The following is a 23263-nucleotide window of genomic DNA, read 5'->3' on the forward strand; positions in this document are numbered from 1 at the left end:
AGTTACCCATTCTATGCCTGAAAGTCGTAAATGCCCAGACGCAATACCACAAGGTCCGCCTTTTGTTTTAGAATGGAACCGTCAACGTGGATCTCAGAGCTCCGTGCTTGATGCAGCCACTTGACGAGAACTTTTTCTAACTTCTCATGCTGTCCTTCTTTTGCTGCTTTCCGCTTGAGCCCGAACTTGTTGGTATTCTGCAATATCACCAATTTGTTTGCCAGGATCATCTTAAGCGAAGATTCGGGTATCTTAAGGGCCCGGGCAATGCTGGCTTTCGGGGCTTCATGCTGCTTTTCCACTTCCTCGATAATATTCAGCTTATCGCCCAACAGAACTGTCCACTTTCGGGACATCATGCGTCACGTTGCTCCACACAACTCAAAACCTCAGCTGAACGCTGGTGGCTAGGATTACGACGAAGAACACGTGCGATAAACCTAGGCCTCTCCGCACTACCTTGTCGGCGATCTGCTGCTGGGAAACATGGTGCACCTAAGGTTGTCATATCAGACAAAGGAAAAGCTTTTATGGCCCGTTTGATGCAGTCTGTAATGAAACTAACACATACTGATCATAAAAAAACCACAGCATACCACCCACAGTCAAACAGCCTGACTGAATGGCTCAATAGAACGCTTGCCGACATGATCTCAATATACGTGAACACAGAGCATCGAATGTAGGACAGTATTCTACCATACGTTACCTTTGCGTATAATACTGCAGTGCAAGAGATGACACATTTCATGCCATTTGAACTTGTTTACAGTCGGACCGTAACGACACTGGATGTGATGTTACCTGTGAACAACAGCGAAGACAACCCTGACGTTAATGAATACATAGAAAGGGCAGAGAAGCATGGGAGTTGGCAAGGCACCGGATCGTACAACAGCAATACGTCGGTGCAAACCGGTATAACCTAAGGCAAAGAGAGGTCCAGTACAATCCTGGTGGCAAAGTGTGGGCATGGACACCTATACGCATACCAGGCCTTTTGGAAAAGATATTGCACTGTTATTTTGGTCCATATAGAGTACTCCGCCGGCTAAGTCCCTTAAACTACAAGGTAATTCCTGAAGGTCAAGTGTGCTCCACACGACACAGGACTCGCCCAGAAATTTTACATGAAGTACAAATGACACCTTACTACGAAAGGCATTGAAAGCAGAATTGATACATGTGCCCAAGAATAGCACCCGCTGTACTCTGAGCTATGTCTTTTTAAAGCTGTTGGCCTGACTACGCCTTGTTGGATCTGGAGGACAATCCCAATTGCTGTCCCCCAGATTTTGGACCTTGCTGTTGGGTACAGGAGTTGGCTGAGGTTGAGGAGGACTTTGAGATGAAAACTGGAGGTTTATTTACATTATTTACAGTGAGAGTACAAAGAAATCAACAGTCATAAAGTCATTAAGGGCCGGCAGCAACTCGGACGCTGCGGCCCGTGGCAAGAAGCTTGAAAGAGATGAATGAAAGAATGCTCCCTTGCTGCTCCCGGTCTCTGGCTTTTAACCTTTTCGGTGCCTCGAAGTCACGTCACGTTCAGCCAATCGGCGAGCCTGCTCAGGTGTCGTCATTTTCGGCCAATGGCAGGCATCCGTGCGAGTGTACGTCACATTCGGCTCAGAGGGTCACTTCTTAGGCTCCAATTGTCCGAGGGATTATTTGTCTGTGGTATTCCCTTCCCGGTCTGCAACTGCCTTCACAAAGGCGGATGGGGGGATTGCTGCCAGGGCTTCACGGTGCATTACAGACGTCTTGCCCCGGGACTCACGTTACCTGGAACAGTGCCAGGCTCTCGCTACACTTTCGGGAAGAGTCAAGCAGTGAATTGCTCCACCTGTGGCGCACGAGGTGGGGAACGCCAACTCGTTTGCACGTGCCGCGCCTCAGGAATGGGTAGATGTGCTTCTGCGCTCCTTAATTAGGTGTCACGCGATTCGAAGTGGTCTGGTGAACTCGAAGCAGGCTCAGGAAAAGGTCCCGTACCTAACAGCCTTTTCTACGCATCGGGACAATGCTTCTTCAGTGGGGGACTAATGCGAACAGCATGCTCAAGTAAAACTCTTGCTTGGGCTAGTTGGTTCATGCTTGAAGCAGGTAAAGGCAAGGCGCAGAAGACCAGGACTTAGGAAGAAGAACACAAACGACAAGACGGGCGCCACTCACAACTAAGTTTATTTTCGCAACAAGCCTGCCTTATGTAGGTCAATTCACACCGAGTCACGCACAAAACTTTAGAAGTAAAAAACAGCAATCTATCGACCATTCAGGAATGTTATCTGTACAGCTATCGAAAGAGCAAACAAGAACCACACGTGGATCAGCACAGGAGCCAACTGATCTAGTACAGCCTTTTTCCAAGCCAACGGGGACAAAAAACCATACATAAAAAGTACCGTCTACACTTCACTACCAACCAATCTAACCACAACATAACACACTTCAAACACCTAAGGCGCAGTCAGTGATAAAACCCGCACGACGATGGGAATAATGACCAACGAATAACACGGAAATAACATGAAAAATGCGTCTATGTACAGTGTCTGCGTCAAAACTAAAATCTCTAATAGTCACTCACCTAAAAATTGATAAAACATGTAACCGCGCGAAAAAAAAGACCACGCGACAAACAATGAAATGGACAGAAGTGATGAACGATAAAGGTCTAAGAACAGCGTCTGCGTCAAAAAAACAACAAAAGCCTAAGAGCCACTAGAAAATCGTCAGCAAAATAAAAACTTGTTAAATAAAAGGAAGACAGACGGTAAAACAAATAAAATCACTCTAACAAGAGGCCTAAATGAAACCTTCTAAAAAAGTCGTCTCCTTGTCACTAAGCATAATGGACGGCCTGCTGATGCATGCGTTCCCCTCTTTTTTGATGAAAAAGGCTTCCACAGTTTCCCGCTCATACCTGTCTTTTCCATACTTCAAAAATTTAATTTTGTCAAACTGAGGGCGGCAATTAGAGCAGTCTCTGCAATGCTCTGCAAGGAAACTCCCTTCCTTGTTGCGCAGATTACAACAATGTTCCATTGCACGTTCATTGAAATATCGACCTGTTTGTCCGATATAGCTGCGACCACAGCTTAGGGGTACTACACGTGTCCTGCATTCAGTGAACTTCTTCTGATGCTGGATTGAACAAGCTGGGCATTTCTCTCCGTTCATGGCACAAAGCTTAGACAGCTTGCAAGGCGCCGAGAAAACAACCTGAACGTTATGCCTACTTGCCACTTTCTTAATGTTGTGCGATACCTTATGAAGGTACGGAATTACCGCAACAGAACTGCGTGAAACTGGCTCCCTGATAAGAGGCGGGTGCTTTAGTTTTTGGAGCATCGTTTCGCAGACAGCTGAAATCAGACATGGCGGGAAGCCTGCCTGTTGTAGTCGTTGCACTTGAGCGCTAAAGCTACTTGACACCAAATGGATGCAAGACTTAGTTAAAGCCGCTTGCAGAGAATTAGTAGCAATTGCACGCTTTAACGCCCGTCTTGTCGTTTGTGTTCTTCTTCCTAAGTCCTGGTCTTCTGCGCCTTGCCTTTACCTACTTCCAACAGCATAATGAGAAAGAAAAGATGCCTGCTGCATCCTAGCTGTGTTCTAAAGAACTGCCACACCAGAAGCGTCAAGCAAGGCATAGCAATGTAACGTTGCACTGCATGTGCCCACACAATGTGCTGAGCACACCACGCACTCACCAGCACCAGCACTCAGCACGTGGTGAGCACGTGCCGATTTCTCGAGCACGAGGCGGCTCGTGCTCGAGAACTGGTTGGATGGATGGCACGTGACAGGAGGCGACAAAGAAGAGGGCGATGTTTGAAGAATCGATGCTCGAGGGCCATATTGTTTTTTGTTGAGTGTCGAGTCTCTTGAGTTGACGGGCACAGGCTCGCCCAGAATAAATAAGTGATTCTTAGTAACGGCTGGCGTAACTGTTGGTTACAATATATATATATATATATATATATATATATATATATATATATATATATATATATATGTGTGTGTGTGTGTGTGTGTGTGTGTGTGTGTGTGTGTGTGGTAACGTGGCCTCTCGCAAGAGGCCACGTTACGAATTTCTTGGACAGAAAACGTGGAGCGTGTCAACGTCGTTTAAAGGGACACTAAAGGTTACTATGAAGTCAAGTTAAAGTGATAAAGCAATGCTCTAGAACGTCTAAGGCGTCAATATAATCGCGAACAGAGCTTTAGTAACCGAGAAATTGAGGTAAATGCATGACACGATTTGAGACCCCCCAGTGACATTCCAGTACTAGCCTGATGACGAAAGCACTCATCATAATTTATGTCACTAATACTCAACTACTCATATTAAAAAAATAATTCCATTAGGTTACAGGACGGAAGAAAATGCTACTCGTCTACTTCTGTTCGATTCTAAGAAAAAATAACATTATGACGTTACCCTTCAGTAGTATGGGTGGTCGAATGATTTTGTTTTCACTCGACTCTGCGCCGCGCGCGCTTTGGAGTTTCAGTTGTTTCATTATCATGTCGTGCTGCCCTGGTCCTGCTGGCTCACGAAACTTGCATTTGGAACAAGCAGCGAGAATGCCATGTCCATGTGATGTCGTGGGATGCGCGAAAGGTCCGCGGAACTTGGCCAAGGGCAGTTGCAGCAGCGAATCCGTTTTTTATCACTGTGCGCAAACAAGTGAACCTCTCCGTTCGAAGTGGTTAAGTGCCATACCTACCTCTGCCACAGCACATTGGCAAATAGCTGAAAAATCACATAGTGTGCTTGCTACACTTTCATCCAGAGGATTACAAGTTCAACACCGACTTATTGAAGTCATGTGGAGTGCCTTTCAAAGTAATGCTTTCCCTAGTGCTGTTCCGTCGGTCTTGCCTGCATTCTCCGAAGCGCAAGAACAACTGCAGGTCGAAGACGGGGCGGTGTGTGCGGCATTTGGTTTTCACGAAGGAAAAGCTACAAATGTGCGAATATGTACAGCCATGACATACAGCTGCCGTCGTAGTAGTACGCAACGACGCCGGCAGTGCGAGCCCTCAGCAGCCGGTCACGTTCATCAGTGCTTAAATCGCTGAAGTCGAGCCCAGCATCGCGAGCCAATGTGTCGTTATCCGGGTCGTCCATTGCAATGAGCGTCAAAGTTGGCATCATAAAATAAAGAACCAGCTTATCGTTGCACGCTTTTCCTTCCGCTAGCCACCATAGTTCCGATTTCGCGCTGCTGTCGGCTGTCTTGGCTCTGTTTCTGGCCGCGCCTTTGTGTTTTGCGCAGAAAAGCCATAGCGCCATTTGCGGGTGCCGTTTTACTCACTGACAGCGCAATGTCATTATGAGACCATGACGTCACCACTCCTCGATCAGAGGGCAGCTGATTTGCACAGCGGCAGAGGTACGTGGTCGTTTCAGAAAGCATTTTCTCTTAAATTAAGTGTCTTCTTCCCATGAAACAAGCATTTTGAGGTTTCTGGAGATGGACCTTTAGTGTCCCTTAAAGGGACACTAAAGTCAAAGTGGACTGTTGAAATAATTTCAACAGTCCACATTGACTTTAGTATCTTTTTGAGGGGGGAGGCTACCCTGGGATACCATCTTTTCTATTTATCGAGATATCTTAACGAAATTTTCAGGATAGACTCGTAGAAAAAGCATTAGTAGAACTACAAAATTTCACGCAGTTATGTTTCCTGGTTCTCAAGTTACAGCAATGCGTCAGAATGGTGCACATGGTTTTCTCATTCCAGGCTGTGAGAATTTTCAACAGGTGCTGCAACTGTGAAATTCACTATGCTGATTCCCAGACGGATATCTCAGGGCAAGAGAGAGCCCCTTTTTAAAATTTCCTTGCTGAAAAATTTTAGCAGACCACTGAATTTAGTGCTGGTAATTAAGATTTTATCAATCAAATTTTGATTAAATATCACAAATCACAGACAATATATAAAAAAATGGGCTTGTCTTGCCCTCAAATATTTATTCAGACACACAATAAAATAAAACTTCTGGAAATATGATGAGCGGTTACAGAGATATGGCTGGAACAAGCAGCCTCACCAGCCAAAAAAGTCACTTTGAGAAAATGCGCTTTGAAAGTTTAGAGCACATATATTGGGCTATAATGACCCTGCGGCATGACTGGAGATGTCCTTAGGCACTCTCTTCTTTTGCCGCCTTTCCACCTTCTCTTGCGATGGCTTCTTGGCTTTATTCAAGCGCAGAGAATCTCTCTCAGCTGTCCATTGAATGGCCAGGTGTTAGCCCCACTGATGAACATAGCTCTTGGGTGGCCCTGTGGCAGCCAGCATTATATTTTAAAACTGCCTCATGCAGTGCTGTCTCCACAGCAATCAGCGGCGCATGCTGCTCTTTGGGCATCAGAGACCACAGCACGGAGTGAAATGATTCTGATGCACTTTGCGTCTTTGCTCCCAGGCAGCGTTGCAGAAGAGAAGCCTGTGAGAGGTGCTTGTCTATGCACTGTGTCTGTGGTTCCCTGAATTTTTTCAAGTGCTTCTGAAAAGTCTTATGATGCAGGCCACGATGGGAAACATTCACCGCTGCCCAAAAGTCATTGAGGGCTGTTTGTCCCTTCCCTATCTGTTTTGTTGCCACAATGGCTGTTATATTCCCGTCAAAGGCCACTGAGTCATCCTGACGAGCAAAACTCCACGAGCTTGCAACTATACTCCACAATGTAAACATGGCAGCTCAAGTTTTGTTGCAAGTCCAAGTTGGGTGCCTCCTTGAACCTTCATCCCAGCTGCGAAGCACTGCTGGCACGGGGCCCCGGATAGCAGGTCGCCTAGGGAATCCATCTGCACAAGGAGAAATCTTTTTGCCTTCACTTGTAGCGGTGGCGGCTTCAGGATCACGCTTCATTGCTTGAAATTTTCGCTCCGTTGCTGACATAGCGCCAAGTCTTCATTTCACAGCAGCACATTTTTTATCTGCCGCCTCTTTCTCCTCACATGCCAGGAAACTTGTTTTCAAGTGCATAGTGGACAACGCGATCGCACGGTGCGAGGCAGATGAAAGAGAGGATGTGGAAGCCGCTGTCAATGAGCAGGAGACACCAGGCAAACTCGTCACAACAAATTATTGCACCAGTGGAGCAGGAGTCACGTTGCAAGAAGCGTCGACGCAAACACGCTCTTGCGTAGATGAAGCAGAAGCTGCCCCACAGGAACAATCAGTGTGATCATCGTCGGCGCGCTGGCGAGTGGCAAACTTTATAGAACACTTCCTTGCACTGAACGCGTGTAGCATCTTGAGTTTCTTTGGGTGCATCGTGGCCGACCGCACAACAATCAGCAGGCTAAACGCAACAACGGTCTCATAAAGACGGTTGAAAATCGTCCCGTAAAGATGGTAAAAACTTGGACAATATGTGAATGGCTGCAAAGATAGATAATGGCAAGCGGAACACACAAAGGGTGCCGGCAATGGCGGAGCCGAAGCAGATGATGGCCGGATGCATTATGCAGGAGACCACTACGTCATCGTACGCAGCAGCCAATGGGAGTCGCGAGCTTCCCCATGTCCTTGTGGAGCGCTGTGCTCCGCCCAATCTCAGCTTCACGTCTCAGCTGCGGGAAACTTGAAAGCTCTGGTGAGCCCTCCAATCATGAGCGATTTACACCTCTCCTGCGCTGCTGCCAACGCCGTGGGTGGCGGGGGAAAAAAAAAGCACAAAAATGCACGAACAAAACAACACCAAAATGGCGGCGCTTGGGGGAGCGGTGGAGAAATGGCGTTCGTGCCAAGTAGGGGTATTTTGAGTGCTCGCTTGCCGCTCGAGGGCCCGTTTCGTGATGAATTAGACATTAATAAAATGAAATGGTAGTTTATAAGACATACTGCTTGAATATGTGGTTTTCCAAAAATCGACTTTTTCGTGATTTTTCAGTTTTCAAAGGCTGTGTCCCACTTGCCTTTGCAGTGCCAGGTGAAGCAGTATACACTGACTATATGCTAAGGGGAAGTGTCTTTTGCTCTTGACTTGTGTTTCGTGACATTCTAGGAAGACATGCTGAACAGTGAGTGTCTCCCCACTAATTCGACATTCACCACCAGTCAACAAAAAACTATGTGTACCATAAGTGTGCCCTATTCTGAGACGACAGAATAGGACATCACTTCGTCTGAACTTGGTCAGTGATGGCCAGTATCCTAAATGTGGCTCAACTACATAGAGTTAAGGATTTCAGCGTCCCACTTATGCTGCCAGTACGTTCTCAGTTTTTTCCGTAAGGATGGTTTTAGGTCTAAGACCGGAACGGCTACAGACATGTTGCAAACTTTCATGTCTAAGGCAGTAGCAATTAGGTCTGCCAGCATGTTACCTTCAATACCTCTGTGTCCAGGCACCCAGCATACCATTACATGTTGGCCAGAGGCATAAATATTATAGAGGAGAGAAAAAAGATTTGCAATTACTGGACTTCTGTGGTTGCAGCATGACATTAATGTTTTTACAACACCTAATGAGTCTGTGTATATGACCGCCTTATGTATTTTTACCTGTTTGATGTGTTTTGCAGCCGACCATAGTGCATACACCTCTGCTGTAAAGATGCTTGTGTGAGGGTGCAGAAGATCGAACTCAGAAAAGGATGGGCCGACGGCTGCATACGACACGCCAGCAGGCGATTTAGGTGCATCTGTGATCTGGACACGAGTATTTAAATTGCAATTCTAGAAAATGCATATGAATGTGGGCCTCTGGAGCATGCTTTGTTACCTCTACAAATGGCGTGTTGCAGTCAATGATTTGCCACAACCACGGCGGAAACAGCTTGGCAGAAGCCAATAGACACTTTTCATGAATAGGAACATCCATATCCTCGCTCAGCTTTCTCACACGGATCGAGAATGGCCCTCTGGCTGTAGGTTTGTTATGAAAAAGCGTTGCAGAGGTCATATCCTTTATGGTGGGGATAACAAGGATGGTTTTTGTTTGTATTTTCAGAAAATAATTAAAAGTATAATATGACCGCTGCAGATCAAGGGACCATTCATTTGATTCCTTAAAAGATTCCCTTTAGAACTCGTCCTAAAGGCACTGGTAGCGAGGTGGATACCAAGGTGATGCACAGGGTCCAGCAGCTTGAGAGCACTGGGTGTAGCAGAGTGATACACTACAGCACCATAGTTAGCCGTGATCACACAAGGCTCCTGTAGAAGTTCATGAGGCATTTCCTGTCACTTCCCCATGTTGTGTGTGACAGTATTTTCAGGATTTTCATTGTTTTCAGGCATTTAGCTTTCAGATACTTGACATGAGGAATGAAGGTTAGTTTTGAGCCAAGTATTATGCCTAAAAATTTATATTTAGTGTTGAGTGGTATGTGTTGTCCATGCAGCATTATATCAGGATCTTGTATAAAGCCTCTCTTCCTAGAAAAAAGTACACAGGAGCTTTCGAGGGGGTTTAGCTTGAAGCCATTTTCATTTGCCCATTTTGAGACTTTGTTCAGTCCAAGTTGGACTTGGCACTCGCAGACTGCAAGGTTACAAGACTTAAATCCTAGTTGCACATCATCCACATATATTGAATAAAACATTGAGGATGGAATGGCTTTGTGAAGGGAATTCATTTTCACAATGAATAGGGTGCAATTAAGCCCAACCCTTGCGGCACACCAGTCTCTTGAGTGAAACGCTTGGCCAGGGCATTGCCCACTCTAACACAGAATGTGCGGTTAGACAAGTAGTTTTCTATTATGTTTAACACATTGCTGACGTACGCCCATGGCAGATAGGTCTTGGAGGATTTCGAATTGCCATGTTGTGTCATAGGCTTTCTCCAAGTCGAGAAATCCAGACAGAAAGAATTGTTTGTGTATGTAGGCATCTCTAATGGCCTCAATGCAAACAAGGTGGTTTATCGTTTACCTACCTTCCATGAAACCATATTGAAGGGGGTCAAGCAGACGGTTGCTTTCCAGGAAATAGATTAGATGCCAATTTACCATTTTCTCATATAACATATACATACAGCTTGTTAGTGCTATTGGCCTATAACTTCTGGCTAATGCGGGGTCTTTGCCTTACTTATTAATTGGGATGACAATCCCTTCTTTCCACAAGGATGGAATGTGCCCAGATACCCACGTGGTGTTGTAATGAGACAAAAGTGTGTTCAATGTTTCTGAGTGCATATTCTTGATCATTGTATACATTATGCGGTCCCCACCTGGTGCTGAATTGCTGCAGGAACTGACAGAAACCTTCAGTTCAGTGAGACTAAACGGACGGTTGTAAGGTTCATTATCTGCGCACTTTCATTCAAGGCGCTCTCACTCTATGCGTTCCTTCAACTTTAGGAATGTTGGCGCGTAGTGTGATGCACTAGAAATATTTTGAAAATGTTTGCCCAAGAAATCTGCCCGATCTTTCATGGTGTCGCCTTGAGCATTTATTAAAGGAAGCGGTTGTGTTTCCCTTCCCTTTATTTTGTTCACCCTGTTCCACACCTTACCCTCATCCTTGTACGAATTAATACTACAGATGTACCTTTCCCAACTTTCTCGCTTAGCACGTCGACAAGTTCTGCTGCTCTGTGATTTTGCCTCCTTGAAATTGATGAAGTTATCCGCAGTTGGAGAGTCACGAAGCAGGCCCCAAGCTTTATATTGTTTTTTCGTGCCTCTTTGCATTCGTTGTTCCACCAAGGCAAACTACTTTTATTAGCAAGTCCGTTAGTTTGCTTTATGCATTTTTCAGCGGTGTCAATAATAAAACATGTCAAATATGCCACAGCATCATCTATGTTTAAAGAAACCGAATCATCGCACTGTAAATATGTAATCCTCTGAAACAGTTCCCAATTCAACGAGTCGTTTTTCCATCAGGGAATCTGTGGAGAGCAATCAGCTTGTTTTGTTAAATTTAAGAGAATAGGGAAGTGGTCACTTCCGTAAGGGTTTTTTAGGTCATTTCAATCAAGGTACGGCATTAGAGATGGAGAGGCTATGGTTAAGTCTATTGAAGAATAAGACTTATGTGTGGTGCTATGAAAGGTGGGTTCTTTTTTTATTCAGCAGAATCGCACTGGTACATAAAATAAAGTCTTCTACAGTACGCCCTCTTGCATCGCAGTGAGAGTGCCCCACAGTGCATTATGGGCGTTCACATCACTGGTTAAAATGTGTAGTTGTGTATTTTAGGGAACAGGACTGTCTTCTGGCCCCATTATGGCAGCTCGAGAGAGCCACGCCGGTTTTTCAGCACCAAATGTGCCCATGTTTCCACTGCCTCCTGTGAGACAGTGGATGCCTGCACATGCGGGCTGCTGGTTCGTTTGTCAGACCTCGCCTGGTGAGGCGTGGTCTTGAGGCCCGACGTATGGCCTCTGCATCTTGGTGGATGGAGCAGATTTGACTGCTGCCACCTCGGGGGCAGGGTGTGCCAAAGCCAACGACTCGCTGTGCACAGGCCGGGCAGGTGGTGCAGACCGGCACTGCCCCTGACGCGTCACACATCAGCATACGTTGTTGTTTGGAATGGCAAGAACCTTTTACGTGCTTCCTTGAAAGAGATGTTCTCGTGTACTTTTAGAGTGATAATTTCCTTTCCTTTTTTCCAGCTGGGACAAGATTGGCAGTATGCTGGATGTTCACCATCACAGTTTACACAGTGAGGTGTAGCTTCACACTTGTCTGAGGCATTGCCTTGGACTCCACATTTCGCACATGCGAGTCTACCATGGCAGCTCTGCGACCCGTAGCCAAATCTTTGACATTGGAAGCATCTTCTTGGATTAGGGATGTATGGTCTGACAGCTATCTTTGTGTATTCAGTTTCTATGGTTTGTGGCATATGCAAGTGGCAAAGGTCAGGATTAGGTGCTCTGTAGAAATTTCCTTATTTTCTCGGCTGATAATGACGCGCTGTATGTTGGTTACATTTTGCTCTTTCCAACCCTCCAATAGTTCTGTCTCGGCCAAGTTGATCAGACCTGCACCGGACTCCACATTTCTCCACCAGGCTCCACTTGCTGTATTCATAGACCGATGAGGTGGAAAGGTTACAGGAATGTCTCCAAATGCCACAAGTTTGTTTAGTTTAATGTGCTGTTCTTTATCACAGATCTCAAGCAGGAGGTTGCCACTCGCCATTTCCGTGACCTTATAACCTGGGCCAAGGGCATCAGTCAAGCCTTTTGCAACAAGAAATGGGGATACGGTTCTAGCTGGTTTTTCGTTTTTTTTTTTTTTTTTTTTGCTGTGTACAACTTGAAATCGGGGGAAAATTTATTTCGGTTTGAAGAGGCTTAGAATTTCATTGGTGTGTCCCCTCTTTTAGGGGTGACGATCAAGTAGACGTGGAAAGGCAGGTGTTCCCATAATACTTCGGTCATTTTCGGCAGCAATGGCGGCCACCCACCACGGAGCCCAACTAGGAGACGCTGTAGCACATAACGTGCAAGGCTGCAGACACCAGCTGTGCATTGCTGCTATAACCCAATATAGCATACCCAAGAGAGGACATATACACAAGGTTAACACAAGCCACCTACGAAAATGTAGAAGTAACAGAAGAGAAGGGAGGACAGCTGAGAAAGTATGCAGGAAAGAAAAACACTGAAGAGGGGGCAGGAAAAGACTGCTGATTTTGTCCAGGTGGGTCAGGCTGGAGGTGCTGTCTACGTGAAGCAGAGGCCAAAAAGGTGTGTTGCCTCAGCCAGGGGGCCTCAATGGTCCGAACAGCCGGGATCGGAACCCCCAGCATCCCCTTTTCCCCGGACACGTAAGCCACGCACAGCTACACGCGGGAGTACGTTCCCATTAAATTTGCAATTAAACTACATTATATCTAAATTCACCCTGTCCCTGCAGAATCGTCTGCATCAGCAGGCGTTTGGTGCGCTGCGACACCATGTACCCCTTGTGTGCTCGGGTACATGGTGTCGCAACGCACCAAACGCCTGCTGACGCAGACGACCCTGCAGGGACAGTGTGAATTTAGGTATAATGTAGTTTAATTGCAAATTTACTGGGAACGAAAGCAACTCTAAAGAAATGTGGAAAGCACCACGAAATGCCATGCCCTTCTCTTGCAGTGGAGATAAATATTCTGAAGTTGTGTCTACGAGTCCCTTTACTTCATGCTATTCCTTTCAGGTGCCAATTATTTCCATCCCTTTAAAATTCTGTTTCCCCACATATTCTTGCATCTCCAGGATCATGAAAAGTGTACAGCTGCAGAACAAATTAGGAATTTTCACTTGAGTGAGCTTTTGTCAAGTTAAAGTAGATGAGAGAACTCTCTACAGGAATGCCAGATATGAAAACATCCACTATTTCATGTCTAGCATATTATGAAAGCACCTACCCAGTTATTTGAAAAACATGCTGGATGTAAAACATTGCAAGAAACAAAAGTAGTCAACCCACTATATGAAAACATATTGACACTGAGGGCAAACACTCAGCCGTCTACATTCCAACTTGTTCTACACATATTTACACTTGCAGCCCAGGTCCAATCAGAAGTCTTTCAAGATATATGCAATACATTTCAAATATCAATATTTTTGTCAGTGCTCTTGCCTTTAATTCATTAAGTTAATGTGCATAATTGTGCACGCAGCACCTCAAGGGGCTATTGTTCTTGGCTGTGTGGAATTCGTATAGACACATATATAAGTGCAAGATTTATCCATGAATTTTTCTGAACCTGGACCTCATGGCAGATTGGGCATTTCACTATCCCGCCAGCATCGTTGGCAGTGTGGGTGCTGGTAGGTTACCACAGGTCTGTCCTGTAGGACTGCGATAGGCGGGACAGTGAATGGCTGCCTTGTGGTGTCAGCCCATGTAGAGGCACCTCACCTTCCTTCATGGTTTTCAGTTCAGCCTCGCTCTTCTTGAGGCTGTGCTTGAGGATAGTCTCGGAGTGCAACACAAGACTCAGCTGCCTCTCCAGTTTGGAGACCTGCAAGGGAGAGCATGTTCAGGTTATGACACATACTACTGAATAAGCAAAAAGAAAAAGGCAGTGTAGGATGTTTTTTGCTAGGGAAAATACTGATCCACTGATATGTAGCGTACAGCTAACTTCCAGTCAGCTGAATTGATAGGGCAACTGTCTTGGAAAGGCAGTAATCCCAGGTTTGACCTGTGACCTGTGAACTGTGAAGCTTTCTCTCTGAGTAACCCATAAATGATTCATTCGTAACTCTGTGCAAGTTTTTGGGTGAATGACCATTTTCACTTTCATGCTCATACTACTGCTCACGTAAAGACGTGCCCACTCACGTGCATGCACACACACATGCACACACGCACACACGATACTATGAAATTACTCTGGTCGCACATTTGGAAGAAAAACATTTGGGGGTATTAGTGCGAGCTTTGAAGCCAAACAGGGCATTAGCTGCATGAATGAGAATTAACAAGTAGCCAACTGCCAGTCTTTTGACCTTCCAGTGAAAGCTATGTCCACAAACGGCAGCAAATAGACCAATAGTTCATTACCCCCAAATACGGTTAGATGTAGCAAATTTGTAAGACAAAAAAAATAATAAAGAGTTTGGTGCCCTTCCACTCTGTGAAGAAGGATGACCAGCGAAGCTGTGTATGTCGGCCCCTAATGGCGAACTGCACCTCCGCTGCGGGTCAGCTCACGTATGGGGAGTGCTTAATGCCTGCTTCACCTCCGCCGCGGGTCGGCCTGGCATTGCACGATCTTCGGGATCGGCCCACATATGGGGAGTGCTTAATGCCTGCTTCACCTCCGCCGCGGGTCTTCCCGGCATTGCACTATCTTGGGTATAGGCCCACGTATGGGTGAGTGCTCAACGCCTGCTTCACCTCCGGCGCGGGTCGGCCTGGCATTGCACTATCTTTGGGATCGGCCCACATATGGGAAGTGCTTAACGCCTGCTTCACCTCCGCCGCGGGTCTTCCCGGCATTGCACTATCTTGGGTATAGGCCCACGTATGGGGAGTGCTCAACGCCTGCTTCACCTCCGGCGCGGGTCGGCCTGGCATTGCACTATCTTCGGGATCGGCCCACGTATGGGGAGTGCTTAACGCCTGCTTCACCTCCGCCGCGGGTCTTCCCGGCATTGCACTATCTTCGGGATCGGCCCACATATGGGGAGTGCTTAACGCCTGCTTCACCTCCGCCGCGGGTCTTCCCGGCATTGCACTATCTTGGGTATAGGCCCACGTATGGGTGAGTGCTTAACGCCTGCTTCGCCTCCGCCGCGGGTCTTCCCGGCATTGCACTATCTTCGGGATCGGCCCACATATGGGGAGTGCTCAACGCCTGCTTCACCTCCGCCGCGGGTCGGCCTGGCATTGCACTATCTTCGGGATCGGCCCACATATGGGGAGTGCTTAACGCCTGCTTCACCTCCGCCACGGGTCTTCCCGGCATTGCACTATCTTGGGTATAGGCCCACGTATGGGTGAGTGCTCAACGCCTGCTTCACCTCCGGCGCGGGTCGGCCTGGCATTGCACTATCTTCGGGATCGGCCCACATATGGGGAGTGCTTAACGCCTGCTTCACCTCCGCCACGGGTCTTCCCGGCATTGCACTATCTTGGGTATAGGCCCACGTATGGGGAGTGCTCAACGCCTGCTTCACCTCCGCCGCGGGTCGGCCTGGCATTGCACTATCTTCGGGATCGGCCCACGTAATGGGGAGTTTTTGCTTACCACGCCAACGACGACACGAAATTTCCTTGGACGGTAGAGGTATACAGCTTTGCTGTAAAATAAACATTGCTATGACATGCACTCAGTGGCCACACAAAGATGCTTTTTTTTTTTTATAAGAGAGTAAGAGTGTCACAGAGTACTACCCTGACAGAGGGGTTAGCTGGCAAGCTGTGTTGTTAAGAACCACAAATCTTCAATTGCCCCATGTTAGTGGTGCAACTTGAAAGGTGACAAGCTACAACTACGGTACAGAAGGTGTAACTGGTTAATGACCACTTTGCACAGTAATAAAAAGATGCAGTCCTCTGTTTGATGATACTTTCAACACCAGGACTCATTTTGGTCAAGTTGAGACAAAAGAGTCGCCAATATGCAACTACCAACTCTCACCTTTGTTTACTATAGTGCTGTCAGGTAAAATTTGTAAAATTTTGTACATCAGACTGAAGAATAAAAACAAATTTGATACACATGGCACAAAGAAAGATTTAATGGCAATGTTGACCTAAGGAACTTCAGATTAGGCTGACATAGTGTTGAACATACAGCAAATAAAGACTGAAAGAAGTAGCATGAAAGCATTTGGGGGAAGGAGGGGGGTGGGGGGGGGCTGCCTCCCAAGGATGCACAGCGGCCAACGAGAGATGCCACGTGGAGAGGCCAGAGTTAATTGTGCTCACTTACGGTTCTTTAATGTCCATTTCAATGTCCAATCTAGGTACACGGTCCATTTTATATTCTACTCCCATAAACACGCAAAAACACACAAGCAAAGCAGCATTTAAATTTCAGGTTCAGGCGAAAATTGTTTCATGCGCACAAATGCTAACTTTCACATCTGGAAAGAAAATGTGCTATTTTCCATACTGTGGCATGTAATGTGGCTCCAGTTGGCGAATTTGTTAAATGACATCCATTTAAAATGTAAAATATGTCGTTTAAATAAAAATGTCTGAAACATTACATCAAACTTACTTAAAAGAGTGTTGCCAATTCATGCTATTGTGCAATTTTAGTTTTACAAGTTAGTTCTGATTAGCTTTGAAATTGCAGCCAACATAGGCGCCGACTACGGGGGGGCTCCAGGGTCGGAGCCCCTCCAGAGTTTTCCGGGGGGCGGGGGAGGCTGGGGGGGGGGAGGGGTGAGCCACCCCCAGGCAATGCTGAAGCCCACTATCTCTCCCCCCACACACATAAAGTGCCATTACCAGAGCTTTGTCACCCACATTATTTGAGGTTTCTTCTGACTTTGCTCGACCTTTTCACTTAATATTTTCATGTGGCTAATAGCTTACTGCATCATTGTTGCCGTGGATGTGCACAGATTTTAATTCATGCTTTGCTTTATTTCTGCAAATCCTGACAATAGGAGGGCGCGCGCATTAGAAGCACTAGCGGCGGCTGCCACGTACGTAGTTTCTCACTTCGATAACGTTTTAAACTTCCATTATAAACACCATGCACATACACATATATATAAATATACACACAGGACAAAGTTTATTATATTTTTGAAAAAGATGGAGGTAGCCAACTAAAAATTATTTCTAAAGGTATGGATAGCCTATGCCTAGAGAATGAATTTGTTACTGTATGTTCACCATGCCTCAAATTGCTTTGCATGCTTTTTTGACCATGAAAAAAAAAACCTATAAACTTCAGTGATCCCTTTGGCAGTCTTTTATCAATGGCGTGTGAAATGCACATGAATGTTGTGTATCTCAGTATTGCTCCTTTTTCCAGTAAGCAATGCTAACGACTCATGAAAAAAAAAACATTTCTAATAATTTACAACATTTATTAGGGATGGAAACATCGTCAGTTGCATGCAAAGTGCATAAATATATACAAGGCGTCCCAATTAACTACCATGCGCCAAGATAACATAGTGCATATAGTTAACAGAGCAGTGGAGTAGGTGCCAGTTTTTTTTTTGTTACTGAGATTTAATTAGATAATTGTAATTATCTAACTCGAGACATATTATCCTAATTATCAGTATGAATGAGGCATTTGAAGGCACAGCCAAGGGACATCTAACTGCGGTATTTTCAGCGACGTACTAACTGCGCACTAATTTTTTTGTGACTGATAAATAAACCCCACAGGATATGGAAAATATACCATGTCACTGCGCTCCCACCTGGATTAACCTGGATTATAAAGCAGCCTCCTCAAACAGGCTCCCTTTTACTTTGCCAGAACGAAATCATGGAAAGAAAGAAAAACATCGTGATCGAGCTAATGTCTTATCTTTGGCGCCCCGACCGAAGAAACGCATTGCGTTTAGTGTTAGTTGGAAACAAGCTTTGGTAGCTGTTGGTTGTCTTAGCATAGATAAAGTGCATGGATTTTTTTTTTTTTTTTGCCACAAAGCTTATTACTACAAATGCGAATTCACAACGTTAGTGCGTCAGTGCAAAGGTTTAAAGGTGCGTTTTGTTTCGTCCTAGTCGCCATGTCTTTCTCTAATGAGCAGAAAGTAAACACAATCTTTGCCTTGGGATATGCAAATGGCAACAAGAGGAAGGCCACCAATATATATATCGGTCATAGAAATGCAGCTGTAAAACAAATGTATCGACTATCATCTGAAATTATGGAAACCTGAGAAAAACCGGCAGCTTATAGAAACAGCGGCGGAGGACTCCATCTTTGAGTCCTAACCTACACATGAATGTTCTAGCATTAATGGCCTCAAACTCATGCTAGCGTGCGCGACGTGGCCGCCCAGGCACCAATTTCCATGTCATTAGTTTGGAGGATTCTAAATGACAGCCTTTCACCCATACCACCTTAACGATCATGCATGCTTAGAAGACAGGGACCTGTAGAATCGCCTAGACTTGTCGAATTGGATATTAACAAAAGCCAATGAGTCAGCAGACTTTCTGAGCAACATCATGTGCACAGATGAAGCCAACTTTAACAGAAACGCCTAGGTAAATTTGCATAATACACACTATTGGAGGACCCCAATCATGTACTGGGTAAAGTGCAATCGACACCAGTACAAGTGGTCGCTTAATGTGTGGTTCGGAATTTATGCCAGTGCAATAATTGGTCCCATCTTTTTCGACCACACACTGACTGTACAGCGTTACGTGTACGAAATCCTTGAAGGAGAGGTGAATGAGTTTCTCAGCGAAGTCCCACTGTCACGTCTTCCATTACTGTGTTATCAGCAAGATGGGGTAACGGCACACAGCAGCAGCGGAGCATGAAACTAGCTGGATGCGACTTTTCATGCACAATAAATTGGAAAGTACGGGCCCACCACTCGATTTCTTTCTTTAGGGTTACGTGAAAGATTGTGAATAGATGATCCAGACAGAGGTCAGATTAGTTCAAGGCAAGGATAACGGATGTCAGCCGTAGAATTTCGGCGTCGGTCATCAGGAAAGCTATTGAAGATTTGTTAAAACGGACACAATACAGCGTAGCTGCAAAAGGAGACCTATTCATACATGTCCTTTTTTTTCTTTCTTTCTTTATTGATTTATTTAAGACAATGAACAGATTGTCTTAGGGGACACGGCTAAAGGCAAACATTTGCCTGACTAGGCCGTGCCACCCGTACATTGGCAGCAAAATGGCAGTGGCAGGATTTCAGGAGAGCACACATGAAATTAAAGTAGTACACATTTTCCATCGCTTGAGTACACAATTCGCGTAAGAAGAAAGAAAAAAGGTTAAAGTTTATACAGTTTTCTAATCATTTGAAGCATAACAACAACAGGAAAAAAAAAAAAAAACGTACGAAATTTTCCATACCTGTAGCTGAAGGTTAAAGTTTACACAGTTTTCGAAAACAACAACAAGAAAAAAAAACATGTGCGAAATTTTCTATACCTGTAGGTGAACATTTCTATTAGTTTTCGGATAGTAACAATTCTTTTACCGTTTTCTTAAAGCTTTGCTTTGAAATTCCAGAATTTAGCAGGTCCAATACCAAGGGGTAGTCATTTAGAAAGTTAGGAAGTTGAACTGCTAGTTTTTGATCTCCGTATTTAGTTCTGCAACGTGGTTTACCTATCAAGAGTTTTTCTGAGGTTATAGCTTGTCATTCTGCCATGGTATTTACTTTGGAAGGAACATTTGTCTTTCATTTCATTTCATTTATTGAAGCCTTAAAGGCCCGGAGGCATTACATAAGGCGGGGGCAAACAAAGTATGAGGAACTCGTCACGCTAAAGAGGGAAAAGAGGAAGAAAAGACAGACGAAGAATAGAAAAGGAAACAACGCTCAGGAGGGAACCGAGCAAGCAGTAGTATCATCAAAATCACTGTAAAGAAACCATAATATACAACAAAATATATAGTACATAAATACTATTAAAAACATATTATGCGTGAGAACGCATCACTATCAATTAATTACATAAAAGGGGTCAATAAGCAAATGCATTTGAGACGAACCATTCTAGGTGTAGTGGCGCGAAATTGCCGCGAAATTTCGAGGAGTAATTTGTAAGTGTGAAGTTTTGATGCTGTTAATACTTTATATTTGTTATAGAATGGTTTAGTGCTATCAGTACGTTTTAAGTTACTTATCGCACGCAGTGCGTGGTTTTGGAGTGTTTGAATTGATCTTAAGTTAGTTTGTGTAGTGGTTGACCAAACTAGAAAACAATAAGTTAATCGAGAATGTATAAGCGCGTTGTAAATATTGCGCTTCACATTTATTGGTAGCAAATATTGCAACCTGTTTAGCATATCGACAGCACGAGCAATATTTTTTCTAAGAACATCTACGTGCGGTGACCAGGACATATTTTCATGGAATATAATTCCTAAAAATCTGGCTGTTGGTGCCTGTTCGAGGTTGACCTTCTGAAATTGGAGTGTTAGTTGAGGGTGGATTATTGTTCCTTTTGATTAAAACACTAGATACTTAGTTTTAGTTATGTTTATTTGGAGTTTATTCGCATTTAGCCACAAGCTTAGTTGCTGTAACCAGCTTGCTCAAAAAGATTTGCTATTTCCCTTCCAGAGAAGAACACGTTACTATCATCAGCGTATAATATAATATTGGAACAGCCTTGAATATTGACAATATCATTAATATAGAGTAAAAATAAAACAGGCCCCAAGACGGATCCTTGCGGCACGCCGTACTTAATGTGCTGAATTTCGGAACTAACTCCATTTATTGTTGTGTACTGTGTTCTAGAGGTGAGATAGCTTTTTATTAAGGATAATGCAGCACCACGAATTCCGTAAAGAGGTAGCTTTTTGAAAAGGACGTCATGTTGCACGCAATCAAAAGCCTTCCTAAAATCTAGAAAGATGCCTAAAGTTAACATTCGGTTTTCTATGTGGTCAAGGATTTGTTCTTTTATTTCAAGTAAAGCGGTTTCTGAAGATTTAGTCTTACAGAAACCATATTGCTCCTGAGCTATTATTTTATACGTGTTTAGAAACTCACAAGGTCTTCTATTAATTACATGCTCAGCAATTTACGCGAAGACAGAAAGAACGGATATTGGCCTGTAGTTATTCATGTCGTTAACTGGGCCACTTTTATGAATGACAGCCACCCGGGCTAGCTTCATCTTATCTGGAAACACACCGTTAGAAAGAATTAAGTTACAGATATGTGCAAGAGGCGTGCTTACAATTTCGTTGACGGCTTTCAACGGCTTCACTTTTATGTCATCTTCACCTGAAGCACAACTGTCTTTCAACGATAAGATTATGGTCGGTATCTCGTGCTGCTCAGTAGGCACCAAGAACACCGTAGAAGAACATAGATTTAATATATATTCCGTGCAAGAGACCGGCCTATCATTTTGTGAGGACGCACCAGCATCAATAAAATGAGAATTGAAAGTATTTGAAACCTCAATATCTGACAATTCACTATGCTGAAATTCAACTTTTTTTGCGATAGCACCTTTTTAATTACTTCATTGATCGCTTTCCACATGAGATTTGAATTTCCCATGACAGCAAAAAACTTGTTCGCGTAATATTCTCGTTTAGAGCGTTTAATATCAGAATTTAATTTGTTACGCTCAGATTTGAAAGACCGAAAGTCATCTTCACTTCTGCTACTCAGAAAATTTTGGAAGAGCTTGTTACGACATTTTATCCTGTTATAGAGGTCACGAGTTATCCAAGGCTTTCTGGCTTTGTTGTGTTTTTTAAACTTCTTAAGTGGAAAACATCTGTTCTATAGGAACGCGAAGGTAGATATAAAAAGATCGTAAGCATTGTTTACATCAGTTTTTGCAGTCACTTCATCCCACCGATAACCAGAGATTAGTTCAACAAATTTCTTAACGCTTTGTTCTAAATAAATTCTTTTTAAGCTTTCAGGGCATATATTGGATGGCTGTCTATGAGATAGCAGACAGTATATGGGGAAGTGATCACTAAGATCGCACATCAGGACTCCTGCTCTCACATATTTAGCAGAAAAACTAGTCACACGGAGGTCAAGTGTTTGGCTTGTAGGTGTGATGCGAGTAGGCACGTTGATGACATTTGAACACCCGTATGATTCAAAAGTTTCCTGAAAACGCGTATATTCTAGGTTATCCGGGCAAGCATCTATATTAAAATCGCCCATTAATATTGTTTCGAGTTTAAGTTCGATGCTGAGTTCTAATAATTTTTCAGTAAATTCTAAAAACTTACACATGGATCCAGATGGCGGGCGGTACACTAGCGAAATCAAGGTGTTCATGCACTGAAGACCAATACATTCATAGCATTCGTTAACAATCTTGAGCTCGGGCATTATACTGTACGACAAACCAGAACGGACATAAACAGCAATTCCTCCTTCTCGTTTTTTTGTTCGATAAACAGAGATAGTCATATCCAGAAATAGAAGCGCATTCATCGTCTGATGTAAACCACGTTTCACTAAAACAAAGCAAGTCGAAGCAGTGTTGCAGCTCAGACAGATACAAACTGACTTCGTCAAACTTATTTCTCAAACTTCGCACATTAAAATGAAATATTGAAAGTGGACACTGGTTATTTAACGACACGACATCCCGAGAAAATTGGAATTCCAGGGTCGCCATTGCGGTTTAGTAAACATAACGTATTTATTGCTATCACATATGCCGCCATCACTTCGAGGCTGTAAAACTGGCCAGATCTTCCTCGTCGCGTATGACAACAGCTCGGTCGCCGCTCCTTTTTCGTACCAAAACTTTACCGTTTGAGTGCCAGACGTATGCGTATCCTGAGGTCTGGGCCCGTTCCTTCGTGTTTGATAAAATAGCACGTGATTGGCGTGTCGTATTTTCACAGAAAAAGACGTGACTATGGTCCTTTAGAAGCTTCTTGTTTGCAAGCCAGGAATCGCGAAGTTCCTGGTGAACAAAACGGATAATGATCGTCCGTGTTTTGCCTGGTTTAGCGGGAAGTCTGTGTATAGCCATAACATCACTCTTGTTCAATAGTGGAAGCTTAATTTGCATCGCTACTTCGTTTACCTTCATCATTAGGTCTTCGGTCTCGCTTTCAGTAATACCGTGTATTTCAATATTTAACCTGCGGCTACGGCATTCAAGATTATCCAGATCCCGTTTGATTTGGGACAATTCACTGCTCGAA

At 44.4% G+C, this 23263-nt stretch overlaps 2 protein-coding genes across 9 annotated transcripts in view; both read right to left on the bottom strand.

The window, feature by feature from the left end:
• The window catches only part of RpL35 (Ribosomal protein L35), a 343229-nt gene that overhangs the window by 110521 nt on the left and 209445 nt on the right, over positions 1-23263 (bottom strand). The window lies entirely within an intron of this gene.
• The window catches only part of LOC139052370 (golgin subfamily A member 1-like), a 231397-nt gene that overhangs the window by 66007 nt on the left and 142127 nt on the right, over positions 1-23263 (bottom strand). For all 8 annotated transcript variants that reach the window (XR_011509873.1, XM_070529459.1, XM_070529462.1 and 5 more), the window contains one exon: positions 13849-13951. Coding sequence is in view for 7 of the 8 variants with exons in the window: in XM_070529459.1 (XP_070385560.1) it covers positions 13849-13951 (103 nt within the window). In the remaining variant the exon portion in view is untranslated. The remainder of the gene's footprint in view (positions 1-13848; positions 13952-23263) is intronic.

Source organism: Dermacentor albipictus, unplaced genomic scaffold (assembly GCF_038994185.2).
Source record: "Dermacentor albipictus isolate Rhodes 1998 colony unplaced genomic scaffold, USDA_Dalb.pri_finalv2 scaffold_22, whole genome shotgun sequence".
Classification (NCBI taxonomy): Eukaryota; Metazoa; Arthropoda; class Arachnida; order Ixodida; family Ixodidae; genus Dermacentor; species Dermacentor albipictus.